Source organism: Mandrillus leucophaeus, unplaced genomic scaffold (genome assembly GCF_000951045.1).
Source record: "Mandrillus leucophaeus isolate KB7577 unplaced genomic scaffold, Mleu.le_1.0 Scaffold1101, whole genome shotgun sequence".
Taxonomy (NCBI): Eukaryota; Metazoa; Chordata; class Mammalia; order Primates; family Cercopithecidae; genus Mandrillus; species Mandrillus leucophaeus.
In genome coordinates this window covers 169,446-186,917 of record NW_012099222.1, presented here as the reverse complement: position 1 = coordinate 186,917, position 17,472 = coordinate 169,446, and the positions used below count along the sequence as shown (strand labels likewise).

The 17,472-nt window shown below is 36.0% G+C and overlaps 1 protein-coding gene across 5 annotated transcripts in view; it reads right to left on the bottom strand.

The window, feature by feature from the left end:
- The window catches only part of RDX (radixin), a 112,660-nt gene that overhangs the window by 73,935 nt on the left and 21,253 nt on the right, over positions 1–17,472 (bottom strand). For 3 of the 5 annotated variants that reach the window (XM_011992132.1, XM_011992125.1, XM_011992138.1), the window contains 5 exons: positions 17,267–17,350; positions 16,924–17,070; positions 14,421–14,517; positions 13,079–13,242; positions 6,698–6,828 (listed from right to left, as the gene is read on the bottom strand). In XM_011992132.1, coding sequence (XP_011847522.1) covers positions 6,698–6,828; positions 13,079–13,242; positions 14,421–14,517; positions 16,924–17,070; positions 17,267–17,350 — 623 coding nt within the window. The remainder of the gene's footprint in view (positions 1–6,697; positions 6,829–13,078; positions 13,243–14,420; positions 14,518–16,923; positions 17,071–17,266; positions 17,351–17,472) is intronic. The other 2 variants (XM_011992149.1, XM_011992142.1) reach the window with 2 other exon arrangements.

The following is a 17,472-nucleotide window of genomic DNA, read 5'->3' as shown; positions in this document are numbered from 1 at the left end:
GCCTGTAGTCCCAGCTACTCGGGAGGCTGAGGCAGGAGAATGGCGTAAACCCGGGAGGCGGAGCTTGCAGTGAGCTGAGATCCGGCCACTGCATCCCAGCCTGGGCGACAGAGCGAGACTCCCTCTCAAAAAAAAAATAAAATAAAATAAAAAAATAAAAAATAAATAAATAAAATTTAGACAATCAAGCTGGCCCATCAAACTTTTCTCTTTTTTTGAGATGGAGTCTCACTGTGTTGCCCAGGCAGGAGTACAGTGGCACGATCTCAGCTCACTGCAACCTCCGCCTCCCAAGTTCAAGCAATTCTCCTGCCTCAGTCTCCTGAGCTGGGATTACAGACGTGCATCACCACACCCAGCTAATTTTTGTATTTTTAGCAGAGACGGGGTTTCACTATGTTTGCCGGGCTGGTCTCAAACTCCTGACCTCAGGTGATCCACCTGCCTTGGCCTCCCCAAGTGCTGGGATTACAGGTGTGAGCCACTGCACCCAGCCTCAAACTTTTCTTATGATTAATTCTTTTCATCTGATTGACTGATATATAAAACAACACCCACAAAGCTCATGGTTTTATCTTCTGTCTAAACAAGCAAACAAATAACTAAATAATTGAAAGCAGGGTCTCAAAGCAGTATCTGAACATCCATGTTCATAACAGCATTATTCACAATAACTAAAACACAGAAGCAACCTGAGGGCCCATCAACAGATACACAGGTAAGCAAAATGTGGTAGACAAATAGAATATCATTCAGCCTTAAAGGAAGGAAATTCCGACATATGCTACAACATGGATGAACCTTGAGGACATTATGTTAATTGAAATAAGCCAGTCACAAAAAGACAAATACTGTATGATACCACTTATACAGGCAGAATACTCAAAATCATAAAGACAAAAAGTAGAATGGTGGTTGCCAGGGGTTGTGGGGAGGGGGGAAATGGGGATTGTTTAATGGGTGCAGAGTTTTAGTTTTACAAGATGAAAAGAATTATGGAGCTGGATAGTGGTGATGGCTGCACAACATTCCCAATATATTTTGTATCAACGAACTACATTACTTAAAAAGGCAAAAAACTGGCCGGGCATGGTGGCTTACGCCTGTAATCCCAGCACTTTGGGAAGCCGAGGCGGGCGGATCACATGAGGTCAGGAGTTTGAGAACAGCCTGGCCAACATGGTGAAACCCCGTCTCTATACTAAATATACAAAAATTAGCCAGACGTGGTGGCAGGCACCTGTAATCCCAGCTACTCGGGAGGCTGAGGTAGGAGAATCGCTTGAACCCGGGAGGCGGAGGTTGCAGTGACTCAAGATTGCACCATCACACTCCAGCCTGGGGGACAAGAAAAAGACTCTGTCTCAAAAAATAAAAAATAAAAATAAAAAAAATTTTTAAAAAGCCAAAAACCTCAATGCTTTATTTTCTCTCATAATAAAAATTGTTTCTGTACTATGCAAAAGAGAAGTAAGTCTGAATTACAAAGTTAAATTTTGAAACATTCCCCAATATTCATTTTTATCAGCTTTTTGTAATAAAGGTCAATTTGAAAAATGACAGATAAGGCATAGCTATTTTGTGGTATACTGAGAATTATATAAAAGTGTAAGTTTTAAAAAACTTTTAAAACGAACTCTGAAAACATCAGGTCTACTCCAGTCTCTTCTAAAAAAGGAAGGTTTTTAACAGTCATATATCCCATAAATGGTTTCTGCTATTTCCTCTCCAATTAACTGAGTTAATACAGGAGTTAGCAAACTATGGCTCATGGAGTAAACCCAATCTAATGCTTTTTTTTTTGGTTTTACTGGAACATAGCCACCCTCATTTGTTTAGGTATTATAGTACACGGTTGCTTTCACACTGCAATAGCAGAGGTGAAGGGACACAGACCATGTGGTCTGAAAAGCATGAAATATTTATCATCACTGGTAATCAAGAAATAAACTACAGACAGAGTATCCTAATCCAAAAATCTGAACTCCAAATTACTCCAAAATCCTAAATTTTTTGAGCGTTTACAGGACACTCAAAGGGAATGCTTACTGACAGCGTTGCAGATTTTGGAATTTTGAATGAGGGATGCTTAACCTGTATATTCACTATATATGCACCAGAATGGCTAACAAAACCAAACCCTAACAATAAACTAGTGGAACAATTGGTAAGGGCATAGAGCAAATGTACTTTCAATCATTAGTAACAGGAATAAAAACTGATTCATGGCTGGGTGCAGTGGCTCAGGCCTGTAATCCAGCAATTTCGGAGGCCAAGGCAGGCAGATTGCTTAAGGCCAGGAGTTGGAGACCAGCCTGGCCAACAAGGTATAACCCTGTCTCTACTAAAAATATAAAAATTAGCCAAGCATGGTGGTGCACACCTGTAATCCCAGCTACTTGGGAGGCTGAGGCATGAGAATTGCTTGAACCTCGTAGACTGAGGCTGCAGTGAACCAGGATCATGCCACTGCACTCCAGCCTGCGTGACAGAGCAAGACACTGTCTTAGAAAAAAACAAAACACAAGGGACACATGCAATATGCATGTCCAAAAAGCACATGGAAACACACTCAGCGTCACCAGGTATTAGAGATATGCAAAAAAACTAAGATGCCACTTCATACCCATTAAGATTACTATACTCCAGAAGACAAACATTAACAAGTATTGGTGAAATGTGGAGAAATCAAACTTGCTGGTGGGAATGTAATATGGTACAGTCACTTTAGAAACCAACGTGGCAGTCCTCAAAAAGTTAAACACAGTTACCACACGACCCAGCAATTCCCCTCCTTTGGTATACACCCGAAAGAAATGAAGACATACAAAAACCAAAAACCTACACAACAAATGTTCACAACAGCATTAGTCACCTTAGTCAAATACTGGAAACAATCAAAAACATCAGCTTTCAAACAAATAAATAAAATATACCATATCCATAAAATGAGTTCGAGACTAGCCTGACCAACATGGTGAAACCCCGTCTCTACTAAATATACAAAAATTAGCTGGGTGTGGTGGCGGGTGCCTGTAATCCCAGCTACTCAGGAGGCTGAGGCGGAAGAACTGCTTGAACCTGGGAGGTGGAGGTTGCAGTGAGCCGAGATCACGCCATTTTGCACTCTAACCTGGGGCAACAGAGCAAGACTCCGTCTCAAAAAAAAAAAAAAAAATAGAGTGGAGTGCTGATAAATGCCACAATATGAACGAACCTTTAAAATGTTATATTAAACAAAAGAAGCCAGTCACAAAAGACCACATTTTGCATGATTCCATTCATATGATTGTCTAGAACAGACAAATCTTTAGAGAAAGATTAGTGGTTGTCTAGAGCAAAGGGAAGGGGTACTGAGAAGAAATGGGAGAGACTGCTAATGGGTATGGGATTTCTTTTTGGAATAATGAAAATGTTCTAAAATTGATTATAGTGATAGCTGTACAACTTTGTGAATACACTAAAAACCCTTAAAATCCTTAAACTGCATACTTCAAATGGGTAATTACATGGTATGTAAATTATAAGCTATATCTCAACAAAGCTATTAGAAAACGATAAAACTAAGCTCTATATGATGGTATAAGTCAGAATGACAGAAATCACATTTGAGGTTAAAAGAAAAAGAGAAAAGGAGACACTGAGGGCAGATAATTTCTCTATCATGTTCAGGGCACTTATAGGAGTAAATTCACTTTGTAAAAATTGAGCCTCATACTTGAGAAATATGTATATTACTCTATGTCTACTTCAATGATTTTTTTTTTTTTTTTGGAGACAGTCTTGCTCTGTCATCCAGGCAGAAGTGCAGTAGTGCAGTCTTGGCTCACTGCCAACTCTGCCTCCTGGGTTCAAGTGATTCTCCTGCCTCAGCTTCCCTAGTAGCTGGGATTACAGGCACCCACTAATTTTGTATTTTTAGTAGAGATGGGGTTTCACCATGTTGGCCAGGCTGGTCTTGAACTCCTGACTTCAAGTGATCTGCCTGCCTCAGTCTCCTACAGTGCTGGGATTACAGGCATGAGACACCACACCTGGCCAAATTTTTGTTTTTTAAAAAATACAACTATAAGGCTGGGTGCAATGGCTCATGCCTATAATCCCAGCACTTTGGGACGTCAATGCGGGAGAATCACTTGAGTCCAGGAGTTTGAGGCTACAGTAAGCCTTGATCACACCACCGCACTCCACCCCGTGCAACAGAATAAGACCCTGATTAATTATGAGACTCTGATTAATCATTAATTAATGATTCACTTAAAATAATGACTTCAAATTTAAAAATTTAAATAAAATTAAAGTATAAAAAAGTTTCTTCTTAAATAAAAAATTACAAATTGGTCTATTAAATCATGACTTAGATATGGCCAAAGTTACTGAATTTGTATGAGAATTAGCATAAATTATAAGACAATCGTGCAGACTTTAGGACAGCCTGGGCAAGCTTTATTAGAAGAAATTTTTTAAAAATTGGATGTCCTTTGCCTTAAGATGACTGATTTGAAATTATCTTGGTAGGAATGCTCTATATTCTTTCTTCTACTCTTTCTTCTTTATATTCTCTAGTGCTTCTTAACTTGTAAATCATTAACATTTTTATTATATACCCTAAATGAGATTGAAAGATTTAGTAAATACCTATTTTCTCCAGAAAACATATCAATGATAAAGTGCCATGATTTAATATTTTCTTTAAAATCAGATCAGTAATGTTTTTAAACTTTAACATACTTCAGTACAATCCACATTTTTTACAGCATTCTTCCTCTAGGAACATTGCCTATACTATTCACGTGGCACTTAGCACACATTATCTCACTTTATTAATATTTTTATGTATGTATTTCTGTCAGTTACAGGCTTTACTCCCATCTATGCTAGATCTTTGTATTCCTAGAATGCAGCAGAAAGTAGGAACACTTCATAAATGTCTTTTCTGATCGATTTTTTTAAAAAAGGTACCTAGGGTGGCAGAAACAGCATCAAGTGCAATTCAGGAAACGAGTTCTGCCCCTGAGTTGTGGTCTGAAAACAAATGCTTTACTACCCTTGGGCATTGAGCTGAATTAGTTTCTAGGGCTTTCATGGCTCTGAGAAGTGAGTCTTCCAAAGAGTGAGAATAAAACCTAGGTTATTACTATCTATTCTCCTAGAAGTATTTTTCTAATCCTCTTGGAATTGAAATGATCAATCAGCTTGTGCATTTATAGCAATGTTTTTGGCTTTCCCCTCTAGCTACTCTCCCTCACAATTATTCTACTCATTGCTCAAGAGTATGTCTCCAACACAGCAGGCTGGTGTTAGAAATCAAAATATATCTTAAATAAGACTAAAGACTGAGTATCCCTAATCCAAAAAATCTGAAATCTGAAATGCTCCAAAATCTAAAACATTTTAAGCACCAACATGACATTCAAAGAAAATGCCCAGGGTCAAGCATGGTGGCTCACACCTGTAATCCCAATACTTTAGGAGGCCAAGGTGGGTGGATCACTTGAAGTTAGGAGGTCAAGACCAGTCTGGCCAACATGGTGAAACCCTCTCTCTACTAAAAATACAAAAATTAGCTGGGCCTGGTGGAGTATGCCTGTAATACCAGCTACTTGGGAGACTCAGGCAGGAGAACAGCTTGAACCCGGAAGGCAGGGTTGCAGCGAGCCGAGATCACGCCACTGTACTCCAGCACGGATGACAGAGCAAGATTGTGTCTCTCAAAAAAAAAAAAAAAAAAAAAAAAAAAGAAAAAAAAAAGCAAAAAAAAAAAGCTCAGATTTTGGATTTTCAGATTTGAAATGCTCAATAGGACAATGCAAACATCCCAAAATCGGAATACTTCTGTTCCCAAGCATTAAACAAGGGATATTCAACCCATGTTGGCTATTTCCAACAGAACTGAATAGCTTGTTTTACCAATTGCAGGAAACCAGGTTATTAAATAGAGCTTTCATAAATAGTGTAGACTTCATGTTACCTCTGAGAGCCTGCTGCTTAGAGAGGAGAAAAACATTTTATTCATGCAATACTTTTTTTTCTTGCTTTCTCCACTATTTGCTGAGTGAAAGTAGTATATCCTAAAGTTACTTAATATAAACCACATATTATAAATCCAGTGTATCCTTTCTATATACAGTAGCACTTTGGTTATATATTGCCTAAGAAGTAAGTTCTTCCAAACATATTACCAAAAACAAACAAAAAACATAACACGTCTCTGTGCTGTGTATTTTCTAGTAGAATAAAATAAAATCTTTTTAGGACCTGAGTTCCAAAAAAGTTCATATAGTCAGAATAGCTTAAATTACTGTAAATTACTTAAATTCCTTACTTATACAGCCATAAAGCATTGCATATTTTTGTTTAAATGCCATAATGTATTGGATATGTTTTTTCTGTTTATAGAGCCCATATATACAGTCATTTACAATTATTTAAGAATACATATGAAAAATACTTGCATGTTTAAAATAAAAAACTAAGAAAAATATTTGCGTGTTTAAGAGAAACATCAGCACTGTATTAAATGAATCTGTCTTAGTGAAACATGTTTATGATGTGATTCCACTAAGTATTAATTTGGCAATTAAATACACAATTGTCCTATATAACAAATAAGGTATAAGAGTAGTAAAAAAAAATACCACTCTCTGACAACAGAGCAATAATAATTTTTAATCCATTCTCAAAAAGAAGCTTTTACCTTTCTGGGCTTTAATTGTCTGTTCTTCAATTTGCTTCAGACGTTCCATTAGCTCTTCCTTTTCACGTTCTATTCTTTCCTTTTCCTTTTCTGCTATTTCTCTTTTCTTCTTTTCATTCTCTAATTGTGCCCTTAAAAGGAATAGAAATTGCTGTTACAAATTAATAGAAATATTATTCATGTGACGGAATACTACTCTGCCATAAAAAGGAACAAAATAATGTCTTCTGCAGCAACTTGGATGAAGGTGGAGGCCACGATTCTAAGTGAAGTAACTCAGAACACACAAGTGCCGTATGTTCTCACTTATAAAGTGGAAGCAAAGCTATGAGGATGCAAAGACAGAGTAATATAATCAACTTTGGGGACTTGAGAGGGAATGGTTGGGAGTCGGGTGAGGGACAAAAGACTACATATTGGGTATAGTGTACACTGCTCAAGTGACAGGTGTGCTAAAATCCCAGAATTCACCATGATAGAACCCATTCATGTAACCAAAAACCACCTATACTCCAAAAACTATTGAAATAAAATAGTAATAATTGGAAATATTATTCACGTGAACCCTAAGAACTGAATCGACTAAGAAGAAACGACAGCATAAATATTTTAACAGAGTTTTCATTGTATTACACTTGTGTTCAAAATAGTATATATAGTTAAAAGTACAGGACTATGACATACATACACTCACGTATGTATATAATGTTCTGGGTTCCAATGTATTAATTATTGTGGGTTCACAATAAAGACCACACTGAGACTATTTTTTAAAAATATTAAAAACTTAGACATTTAGGAACATCTTCAAAGGATGAGTTTACAAAACTGCTAGTAAAGTATAACTGTCAAATATATCCCTGTGTATGGAACATGCTTATATGGCACACTTCAGTGGGGGAAAAATTAGATTTACCATTTGCATACGGGATGAACTCTGACAACAAATTAAATGTCAGCACCAAAAGAGTTAACCACACAGTTGCCATGCCCCCCAAAAATGCCATCTTTAGATTAACAGGAGCCCTCCACTGGGGAAATAATAAAGGACTGAAGGGAGCAAACAAAGGCATGTATCTTACAACAGGGAGGGCAACGATTTTCAATCATTAAAAACGAATTAATCCAAGTTAGTTTCTTGGGTAGTACCCACTTATGCCTAGATACAAGATGACAAGTCAATTTCACCTCCTTTCACAACTCCATTAGAATGATAGTAGGTGGCTAATGATCTTAAAAAATATCATCAGAGCTCAGTGGGAAAAATGCCTTGATCACTTAGCTGCATCTGCCATGGGCCTGATGAGAGTGTTTCTTTTAAATAACACTGCCAAATTCATTCACCAAACATCTACCGAGAGCCTACCATGGGTCAGAATCTATGTTGGGGGCCAAAATATAAACAGAAATAAAAGGCACATGGGGAAACTCTTATCAGACAATATTGTTTACTTAAGTTGAATCAATATTCAAATCACTACTTTAATAACTTAAAAAATCAGTTATGATTCCATCTCTGAAACTTATCCGAGTATGCTTTAATGTTCCACAAAAAGACAGCATTGCCAGCTGCTGTCAATTCTGAATTTCAAGCACAAAACCCTGTAGTTTCTCAAGTTGCAGTCTCTGATAAACTTATCAGCAAAGTTTTGCTATCAAAGATTTCTCCCTTATTTATAAACCTAAATTTTAAAGTTCCTGCAGCTCCTAGATACCCATTTGCCCCTAAAACAGAAAGAGAGCTCCCCTTTGGGGCAAACAAGTAGAGGTGTCACAAGTCAGCAAGAGGTCAGACACTGATGGTGACCTCCTAGTGCACCAAGTCAAAACATGAAGGGTCACCACACCTCGCTGCTAGTTTGATGAATCCTCCCACCATTTAGGAATCTAGAGAGGCTGGGTATGGTGGTTCATGCCTAAGATCCCACCACACTGGGAGGCAAAGGCGGGAAGACTGCTTAAGGTTAGGAGTTCAAGACCAGGGCAACATAGCGAGACCTCATCTCTTCTAAAAATAAGAATAAAAAATTAGCCAGGCATGGTGGTGTGTACCCATAGTCCTGGTTACTCAGGAGGCTAAGGTGGGAGGATCACTTGTGCCCAGAAGGTCAACGTTGCAGTGAGCTATGATCATACCACTGTGCTCCAGCCTGGCAGGCAACTAAGCAAGACCCTGCCAAATAAAAAACAAAAAAACTAGGGCCTGGTGGTCATTCACGCAAGGGAAGCTCCATCTCTGTTCTGGAGTTCCCTATGCCTATGAGGTACTTTCTCAACAGCAAGGAGGAAGAGCCAATAACTATACCTAACCCCAGTACTTGGGCTCACTCTGCAGGACATTCACCTCTTTCTCTTCATCCTATTTCAATTTATAAAGCATATATAGGCAAAGAGATTTAAGGAGTTACAAGCTTCCACACTTCTCGAAGACATGAATTTAAGGGAAAGTTTGTGTTTCCCAATCTCTCCGGGCAAAAGAAAGGCCTGGTGGCCCCTACAGCGGCTGCTGACCTTTCTGTGTTCTTCAGACAGCTAAAACATCAGGCTTTGTATGAAAGCTAAAGAAGCAAAAGCACAGTACTTTCCAAGTAATTGCTAGTATGGCCAAAAGCTATTCTTTTCCATGCCAGGTTGTCTGCCACCCTAGGATGTTGATTAGACTACCCAACCACTCCCCAGCCTCTATGCAATCACATCCAGTTCTCCCACAGTTCCCAAGCGAACTATCTCCCCCTACTCCTTTCCCAAAGTCCCAAGACAATTCTCAAGGACTTACACTGCAAACCAGATCTCAACCAGAAGGCTACCATCATATTCCACCAACTAAGAGCCTTTCAGATCCAGCTCTGGCATATATGGCCCTTTCTGGAGATGAATGTGTTGGTTTTATTTAGCTTTTCCCTATTGATGTTTCATTTGTTCTTCAGGGATGGAGGTGAAGGAGATATGGAAGCACAAAAAGAGAATCGAGATAATCTGGCCACATGCAAGTTGGGAGGGGGTGGGGAATGATCTTCCTACTGAAAAATGCAGTAAGTATATAGCAGATACTTAACCTGATAATAATATTTAAAACATGTTGTAGTTTACTGTACTTTGTGAGGCTCGCATCTCACATTTTACAAGAATCCTACCCTGACTATGGCCATCTCCAGCCAACACTTCATTCAAATAATACAAATGCCTTCAACCCTTTACATTACTCAGTGATACCTAGTTTTTGTAGGCCTGTCTTGTCTCCTTTATGAAACAACAAGATCTTGTGGCTCCCCCAGATGCTATTCACTTGAAAGGACCTCACTGGCCCAGAGGCACACCACAAACATTTTTATCTCTACATATTCATCTATATTGGCTTCTTCTTCTGAACATATCTCTCCCTCTCTCTAACCTTCAAACCTTAGTCCCACTTTCCTCATGAAGTCTTTTGTGATTATTCTAATAATAGATGCCGATATTTTTATTTGGAGTTTGGGTTTGAAAACACTCATTTCAACGCAGTTGTTCTATTTCAAGGACATAAATAACATTAATTAACTATTATTCCTTGTATTAACATGTAAAAAATTACTTTAGAATACCTTACTTTTTAAAGATCAAACAGGTTCAATTACATTTTTCTTCCATAAATATTAAAAACATATCAAACTTAGTTTTTAATAATATTAGGAACTACTATAATGTCTATTTTTTATTAAATACCGGGTATTTTGCTAAATGCCTGTATACCACTGTCATGCTTTCTTATGAAAACCCTTGAAGGTAAGAATATTATTTTCATATTAAGAGCAAGGAAACACAGGCTCAAAATTATCTGTTTGATGAGTGTTAGAAGAGTAGTCAAACTCAGATTTATCTAGTTCCAAAGCCTGTGTTCTTTGTATGACACTAGCCAGCCTTGATGTAGAATCTCCCACAGCTAACCTACAATTGGTGCCTGGGTATGTAACTCTAAACTGTAAACTTGGGGCTTTCAGTTTTTACATGTGGAAACAATTTTAGCCATACAAAAACGTGCAAAAATTATGAGTCATAATTCAATTTGGATGCAAATAATTTAAGAGCAAAGACTACATGGAATAACCACCCATAGTGTATAAGGTCATTTTCATTGCCAAAAACACCCCAAAGTTATGAAAATTATAGGGAGTAAATACAGCCAAATATACCAAAGTATTGTAGGGAAAGAGGTCTCTTTGCTACTCTTTCCCAACTACTGTTCTTGCCCAAGAGAGTCTAGCAGCACAGGCAGCATACCTCTGAGCATTCTCCCAGGTATGTCTGCTGGCTACCTTGCCAGTGGGCTTAATCAAAATTGTTTCCACACATACAGTTGCCATTTCTCTCTGACCTGTAAAGCAGGGAATAAATGACTCAGCATCATTTCTGAAAGACTGCCAATTCCTAGGTGATTAGAATAATGTATCTCCTAGGCATTCAAACTGAATAAAAGTTACTGAATTCCAACTGAGTATAAAGCAGCCAATAAATGCTTACTAATGAAGAACTCTAACATTTATCCAGGCTATGGATTATTGTGCCAAAAAAGAAACTTAAGTCTTCCACTTCCATCTAAGCCTTAGAGTAACTAAAATATAGCACCATTACCAAATGATACTAAGTAAACACACTACCTGTACTAGAAGCCATATAGTACTCCTCTATAAGCCATGAAACGGAGGACATATAAATATAGTAAGTTGAGAATGTAAATAATATATCAACATTACAAATGAGCAGAACAGTTAGGCATAATAGAGTGATGAGTATGAGATACAGGAACTGTACAAAAAGTAATTCCTCATTTATCTCATGCTAGAAGACCTTAAAGAGACAGTGAAAGCTTTAAGATGATTTTTAAAAATTAAGTAGAAACTGGCTGGACGCGGTGGCTCCCGCCTGTAATCCCAGCACTTTGGGAGGTCGAGGCAGGCAGATCACAAGGTCAGGAGTTCGAGACCAGTCTGACCAACATGGAGAAACCTCGTCTCTACTTAAAAAAAAAAAAAAAAAATTAAGTAGAAACTAAAAGAAGTCTTCTCTTTGACAGAGGCAAATGCAAGGCTATGATGGATAAGAATGTACTGTATAGAAAGTAAAGCCCAATAAACAGTATTTTTAAAAAGCATTTAAGATTAGAACCACAATGTAATGCTAAAGCACATGACCACAATAAAAAAGGACAGAGCCCGTGAAAGTTAACAACCCAACTCATTACCTTTTTTTTTTTTTTTTTAAGACAAAGGATCTTACTATGTTGCCTGTTGCCCCAATTGTCTTCAAAATCCTGTGCTCAAGCAATCCTCCTGCCTCAGCCTCCCAAGCAGCTGGGACTACAGGCACATGCCACCACGCTCAGCTCACCAACTTAGTATCTTTAATAGTGGGATCAGTAATTACTGACAAGCTTCATACCCATATAAAAAATGTTTTGTTATGTGGTTAACTTCTCTAAGGCAGATAATTTGAGTTAATATTACAAAATAGGTAAAAATCAATAACATCTCTTAATTACACAGAACAGTTGTTGAATAAGAAAAAAAATCATTCAATATAAAACCTAAAAATATAGTAGCAAAACGGTATCTAGCAGATGGCTTCCTTAATTACTAGATACAAAGTACCTTATATCCAATATTTAAAATATGTATGTTTAGGGCTCTTCAATTTTTTTTAAGGACCTACTCTATTTCTAAAACTATCACGTTGTTCCATAAAGATTTATGCAATACAGGTTAACTTATTTTGGCCCCTAAATTTTTTCAATAAAGCACAAAGTTGAAATTAATCTAAAACCAGATTTGGGAATAAATGTTACTGGACCCAGTAATCTGATTCCAGGGTTGATATGAATTTTATTCACTATCATTCAATTTAAAAAATTATCAATTTAATATATTTAACTGTTTCTTTTTTAAGTCTAAGAGAAACAGAGTTAAAAAGATTAGGGTCTTTGGCAGGGAGTACTGATGTTACCCTACTTGGCACAGTGATATTTCAATTGTGTTCTACAATGTCACTGACATTGTTTCAAAGTTAACTATTCAGCACACTCTTACCCTGAAAAAATTAAGAAATATAAGTCACAAGTAAAACAATTTTGAAAATTTCAAACTACTATATCTAAAACAATGTCTATCAGTGAAAAGCAAGAAATTAGTCACAAAACGCTATTTTCTCCGAGATACCTGTCAAAGATTTCTAACTTGAAAAGTATACATACTTGTGTTAAAGGATAGAGTGATAGTACTGTCTTTGAATTTTAATATAATGAAAATACTAAAAAATACAAATTTCAGGTACATTTAAAAAGCCGAGTAGTCTTAAATTTTAGATAGCTTACTCCTATCAATTAAAAGTGAAAGGTCAAAAACTCCATACCTTTCCAACTGCTTCTGATGTTTCTCCTCCCTAGCCTGAGCCTTCATCTGTTGAACTTCAATAGTATCAGGCTTCCTTCTTCGCATGTATAGTTCATGGTTTCCCATACATAAGGCCAAAATCCGCTTATTGATTCTCAGACGAGGTGCATAAAAAACAAAATCCTAAACATAAAGTATTCTGAATTTAAAATCTTCCTGAAGGATACTGTCTCTCATAACAATCTGTACTAAATTTTAACATGAGGTTTGAATTTTAATGTCATATTACATATAGTTTAGAAATCAAGAAATCATACAATTTCCGTGAGTATGACATACTTTCACGTAACTGGTTCCTCACCTTTTCATATCCTACCAGTTTTGTAAAGAGGCTAATATTCTTATCCTTGCAATACATTAAACGTCATTTATTCCTTTTCGTTCTCCAAAGTAACTATGAGTACCTGTTCCTTATACGTCATTTGCCATTAATGTCAAAATTGGTTCTTAATTCATGGCTGTAGAATTTTTTTTAACCTAGAATTGGTTTTTTTGTTTGTTTGTTTCTTTGAGACAGAATCTCACTCTCACCCAGGCTGGAGTGCAGTGGTGCAATCTCAGTGCACTCCAACCTCTGCCTCCCACGTTCAAGCAATTCTCATGCCTCAGCCTCCCGAGTAGCTGGGACTACAGGTATGCGCCACCACATCTGGCTAACATTTGTATTTTCAGTAGAGATGAGGTTTCACCATGTTGGCCAGGCTGGTCTCGAACTCCTCACCTCAGGTGATCTGCCACTCTCAAGCCTCCCAAAGTGCTGGGATTATGGGCCTGAACCTTTGCACCCAGCCTGTTCTCCTTACTTTTATCTTTTCAATAACTAACAGGGTTAGGATACTACAGTATACTTGACATTAGAGGAACTTTAAAAATCTATTTAAATAAAAAGATTTCTTAAAGGTTTCAAGATACAAAAATACAAAGTTCATAAAGCAAAACTGTATAAATGAAGTTAATTTAGAACAGGGCTACCTCTACTAAATTCTAGTCACCAATGAAGAAATGCTTTAAAACTTTTTCTTAGGAATGGTGATTGTTTTCATTAGCCTAATAAATATTGCCTATTTATAACTGAATCTCAAATATAATAAAATTCTAATATTTACATCTTACTTTAAAAAATTAAAGTTTTGAATTTTTATTAACATATATTATTTCGTCACTGGGAAAGCCGACCTATGGAAAGAGAGAGTTCCTCAGAAGCAATTTAATAAATGAACACTGTTATTCTTCAAGTGATATTACGGGAAAGGAGCAGATACTAAACAGTTAATACACAAAACATTAAAGAAATTACTTACGGGTGCCTTTTTGTCGATTGGCTTTATAACAAATTTTTTGTCATTAAATGAAATATTTCTGATTTCACTCCAGGGAAAACCAATTTTAGGTGTTAACCTTAAAAAATGAGAGCATCTCCTTAATTAAAGGCAGGAAACAATGAATAAAATTCCTGTTTAGGACCTAAACTGTCTGAATGACCAATCTTAAGACTTAGTTCCAGATTTTCAAAATGTATTAACTAATTTATAACTACAGTTGACCTTATCTTTTAAGGGGAAAATTGATAAATCACATAAAACAAATAACTGTCCAAAGATTTCATAAAGGTGTCATGAACCTTAAAAGCAGTATATTTTCCTAAAATTATCTTTAAAAACTACCTGGTGACCTGAATGTAGAACTGAGACTCTTGGGGTCTGAACTAGCTGTTCGGTTTTTATTTTGTTTGGATTCAAGCTACAACTACAGTTTAAATATGTGTAAGAAGGAGGCAGAAAAAAAAAAAAAGGCCTTTATAACTTCCCATGTGAATTATGGGCAAGTTACCGAAAAAAAAAAAAAACAAAAAACAAAAAACAAAACAGTACTTCCTTCCTGTGTTTAATTTGAAAATGTCTGGATATTCATGAACATACTAAAAATATTTAATTTTCAGTATATTTGAAACAATCTTATGGTATACAAATTTTATCTCAACTTAAAAATTTTAAACACTCACATACATAAATATTTGCATAAATGGTAGAGATGGCATTCAAATTCTTGAGACTATACATAGCAGCTGCCTCCTTTTTACCACCCTACACACAGAGACATAGGGAATCATATTGTAATAAGTGATTTTGTTTCTGCCTTTTCATGTATTTTACTGTTTCAGACTACCCACCAAATGCATCACTATTGTCCTATTGTCCTAATAACTAAGACTGAGAAATGATTTCGACACCTATACTGGCCAGAAGACATCTTTTAGCCAGGCTTCTGACAACACGGCATGAGTTTTTACCTATTTATATTCCTTTTAGTTCTCAAGCAGAATAGGTATTGCAGCACAGCAAAGTCTTTACTACGTAAAACATTCTTTACTCAATATGCACGTGTTATACTGCCCTCTCGTGGCCCCTGATATAAGTCAAAGTAAGTTACTTAAAACGAAGACTGCAGGAACGCAACATAGTAGTTTAGATAACACTATACTACATTTATATGCTACTTTGAAAAATTCTAAAGCAATTGCCTCATATAATTCTCACAACAATCTTGTGAGGTAAGCCTGGAAGCTAATACAATCACTTTTTTAACATTTAAAAAAATTGCTCCAATATGTGCCTGAACAACAAAAAAATGAAGAAGCCAGGCACAGTGGCTCGTGCCTGTAATCTCAGCACTGGAAAAGGCAGAGGCGGGAGGATTGCTAGAGGCCAGGAGTTCAAGACCAGCCTGGGCAACACAGCAAGATCCCATTCTATAAAACAAAAAATAAAGATTCAGTTCACAAAAATTAGTCTTGAAGTCATTTTTGCTTTTCAAAAATTTCTCTTCTGAATGACATAACATTCTAACTTGCTTTGTAATAAAAACATGAGAAGACATTAGGGTAAAAATAGTAAAATGCTCTTGTTTGGAATAACACATGCTTTGAAAGTAATATTTTATTAGATATCTGTAATAATGAAAACTAAAATTCTGGAGCCAACCTAGAATAAAGAATAATGCCTCAGGAAAAGGTATTAATTACTGGCATACACTTGGATGCTTATGTGGTATGGTAAATAAATTAAAGTCTAAGACAATTGTAGTTATTAATCCTGAAAAGAGTCTGATGTATTTTATATTGCACGTGTATGTGTATAATATACTGTCTCTATATAGTATTTACCCAGGTATTTATATAGTACATATATAATATGTATATGTAAATATATATATTATATATAATAAAATATTGATGAATTATATGCATATAATAAAAAATATTTGGTCAATTTCAAGATATAATTACACTGTTCAATATGCGTAATACAGGGATATTCTATTGTAGTAATGTCCAAACATATTCAAAACAATTCCTATATAAATGTTCAAAAAATATCCTCTAAGATGTAACAGACATATTTATTGAATTCATTCTCTCATTGCTCCTGATTTCGTATGTATGTTCAATTTCAACCTATTTGTCAAGCATAATAGCATTTTACAGAATTATTTCTCACCCATCAAGGGAGCAAATTTTAATTAAGTTACTAGACATAACTCACAAGAGCTAAAGCAGCACAATACAATTAAAAGCAAATCATCTCATTTGATAAATACACTGAAAAGTAAAACCCTGAAACTGCAAGGTGATAAGAAAATGGAGATAAAATATCTACAAGTCTATGTAGCATTAACTAATCTTTTAGTTTACAAACAGTAGTAAGGGTAATCAAGACAAGAAACTACTCTGAAAAACAAGACGTAAGATTAAAGTCATTTAGACCACTAATAATGACTAGTTCACTACGCAACTACTTTACTTACTTGTCATCATGCTCATAAATATTCAGACCCAAGGCATCAACACCTAGCCACAATTCAGTTCCCTTTTTATTTTTTATTTCAAAATAGTTGACTCCATACATTTCTAGATCTTGTGCAATCTTCAGGTATTCCATCATAGAATCCTCCCTGGTGAAATAAAACTAAATGTAATATACTTAAGTAGGAGCATATCAAACTAAAGTTGCAAAAATACCTGGAATTAAAAATTAGTACTTTACAAAAGTCAAATAATCTTTTGCAAATAATGTAATAATAATGACTGTAATGACATGAAATTAATATGAGGGGGGAAAAAAAACATAGAAAATAGCTACCCAAATACCTTAACATTCCTCTATGTTCTTCATGCCAGTTCTGTATTCTTTCTTCCCACTGTTCTTTTGTTAGTTTGTGTTGTTCCAATACACTAAAAGGACAAAAAAAATAACCCATTATAATGACTTTATGATTCAAAAGCATACACTTTAAAAGTAGAGAATCCTTTCAGTAACTTGACTGTGGTAGTTGTTAGACAAATTAATAAACATG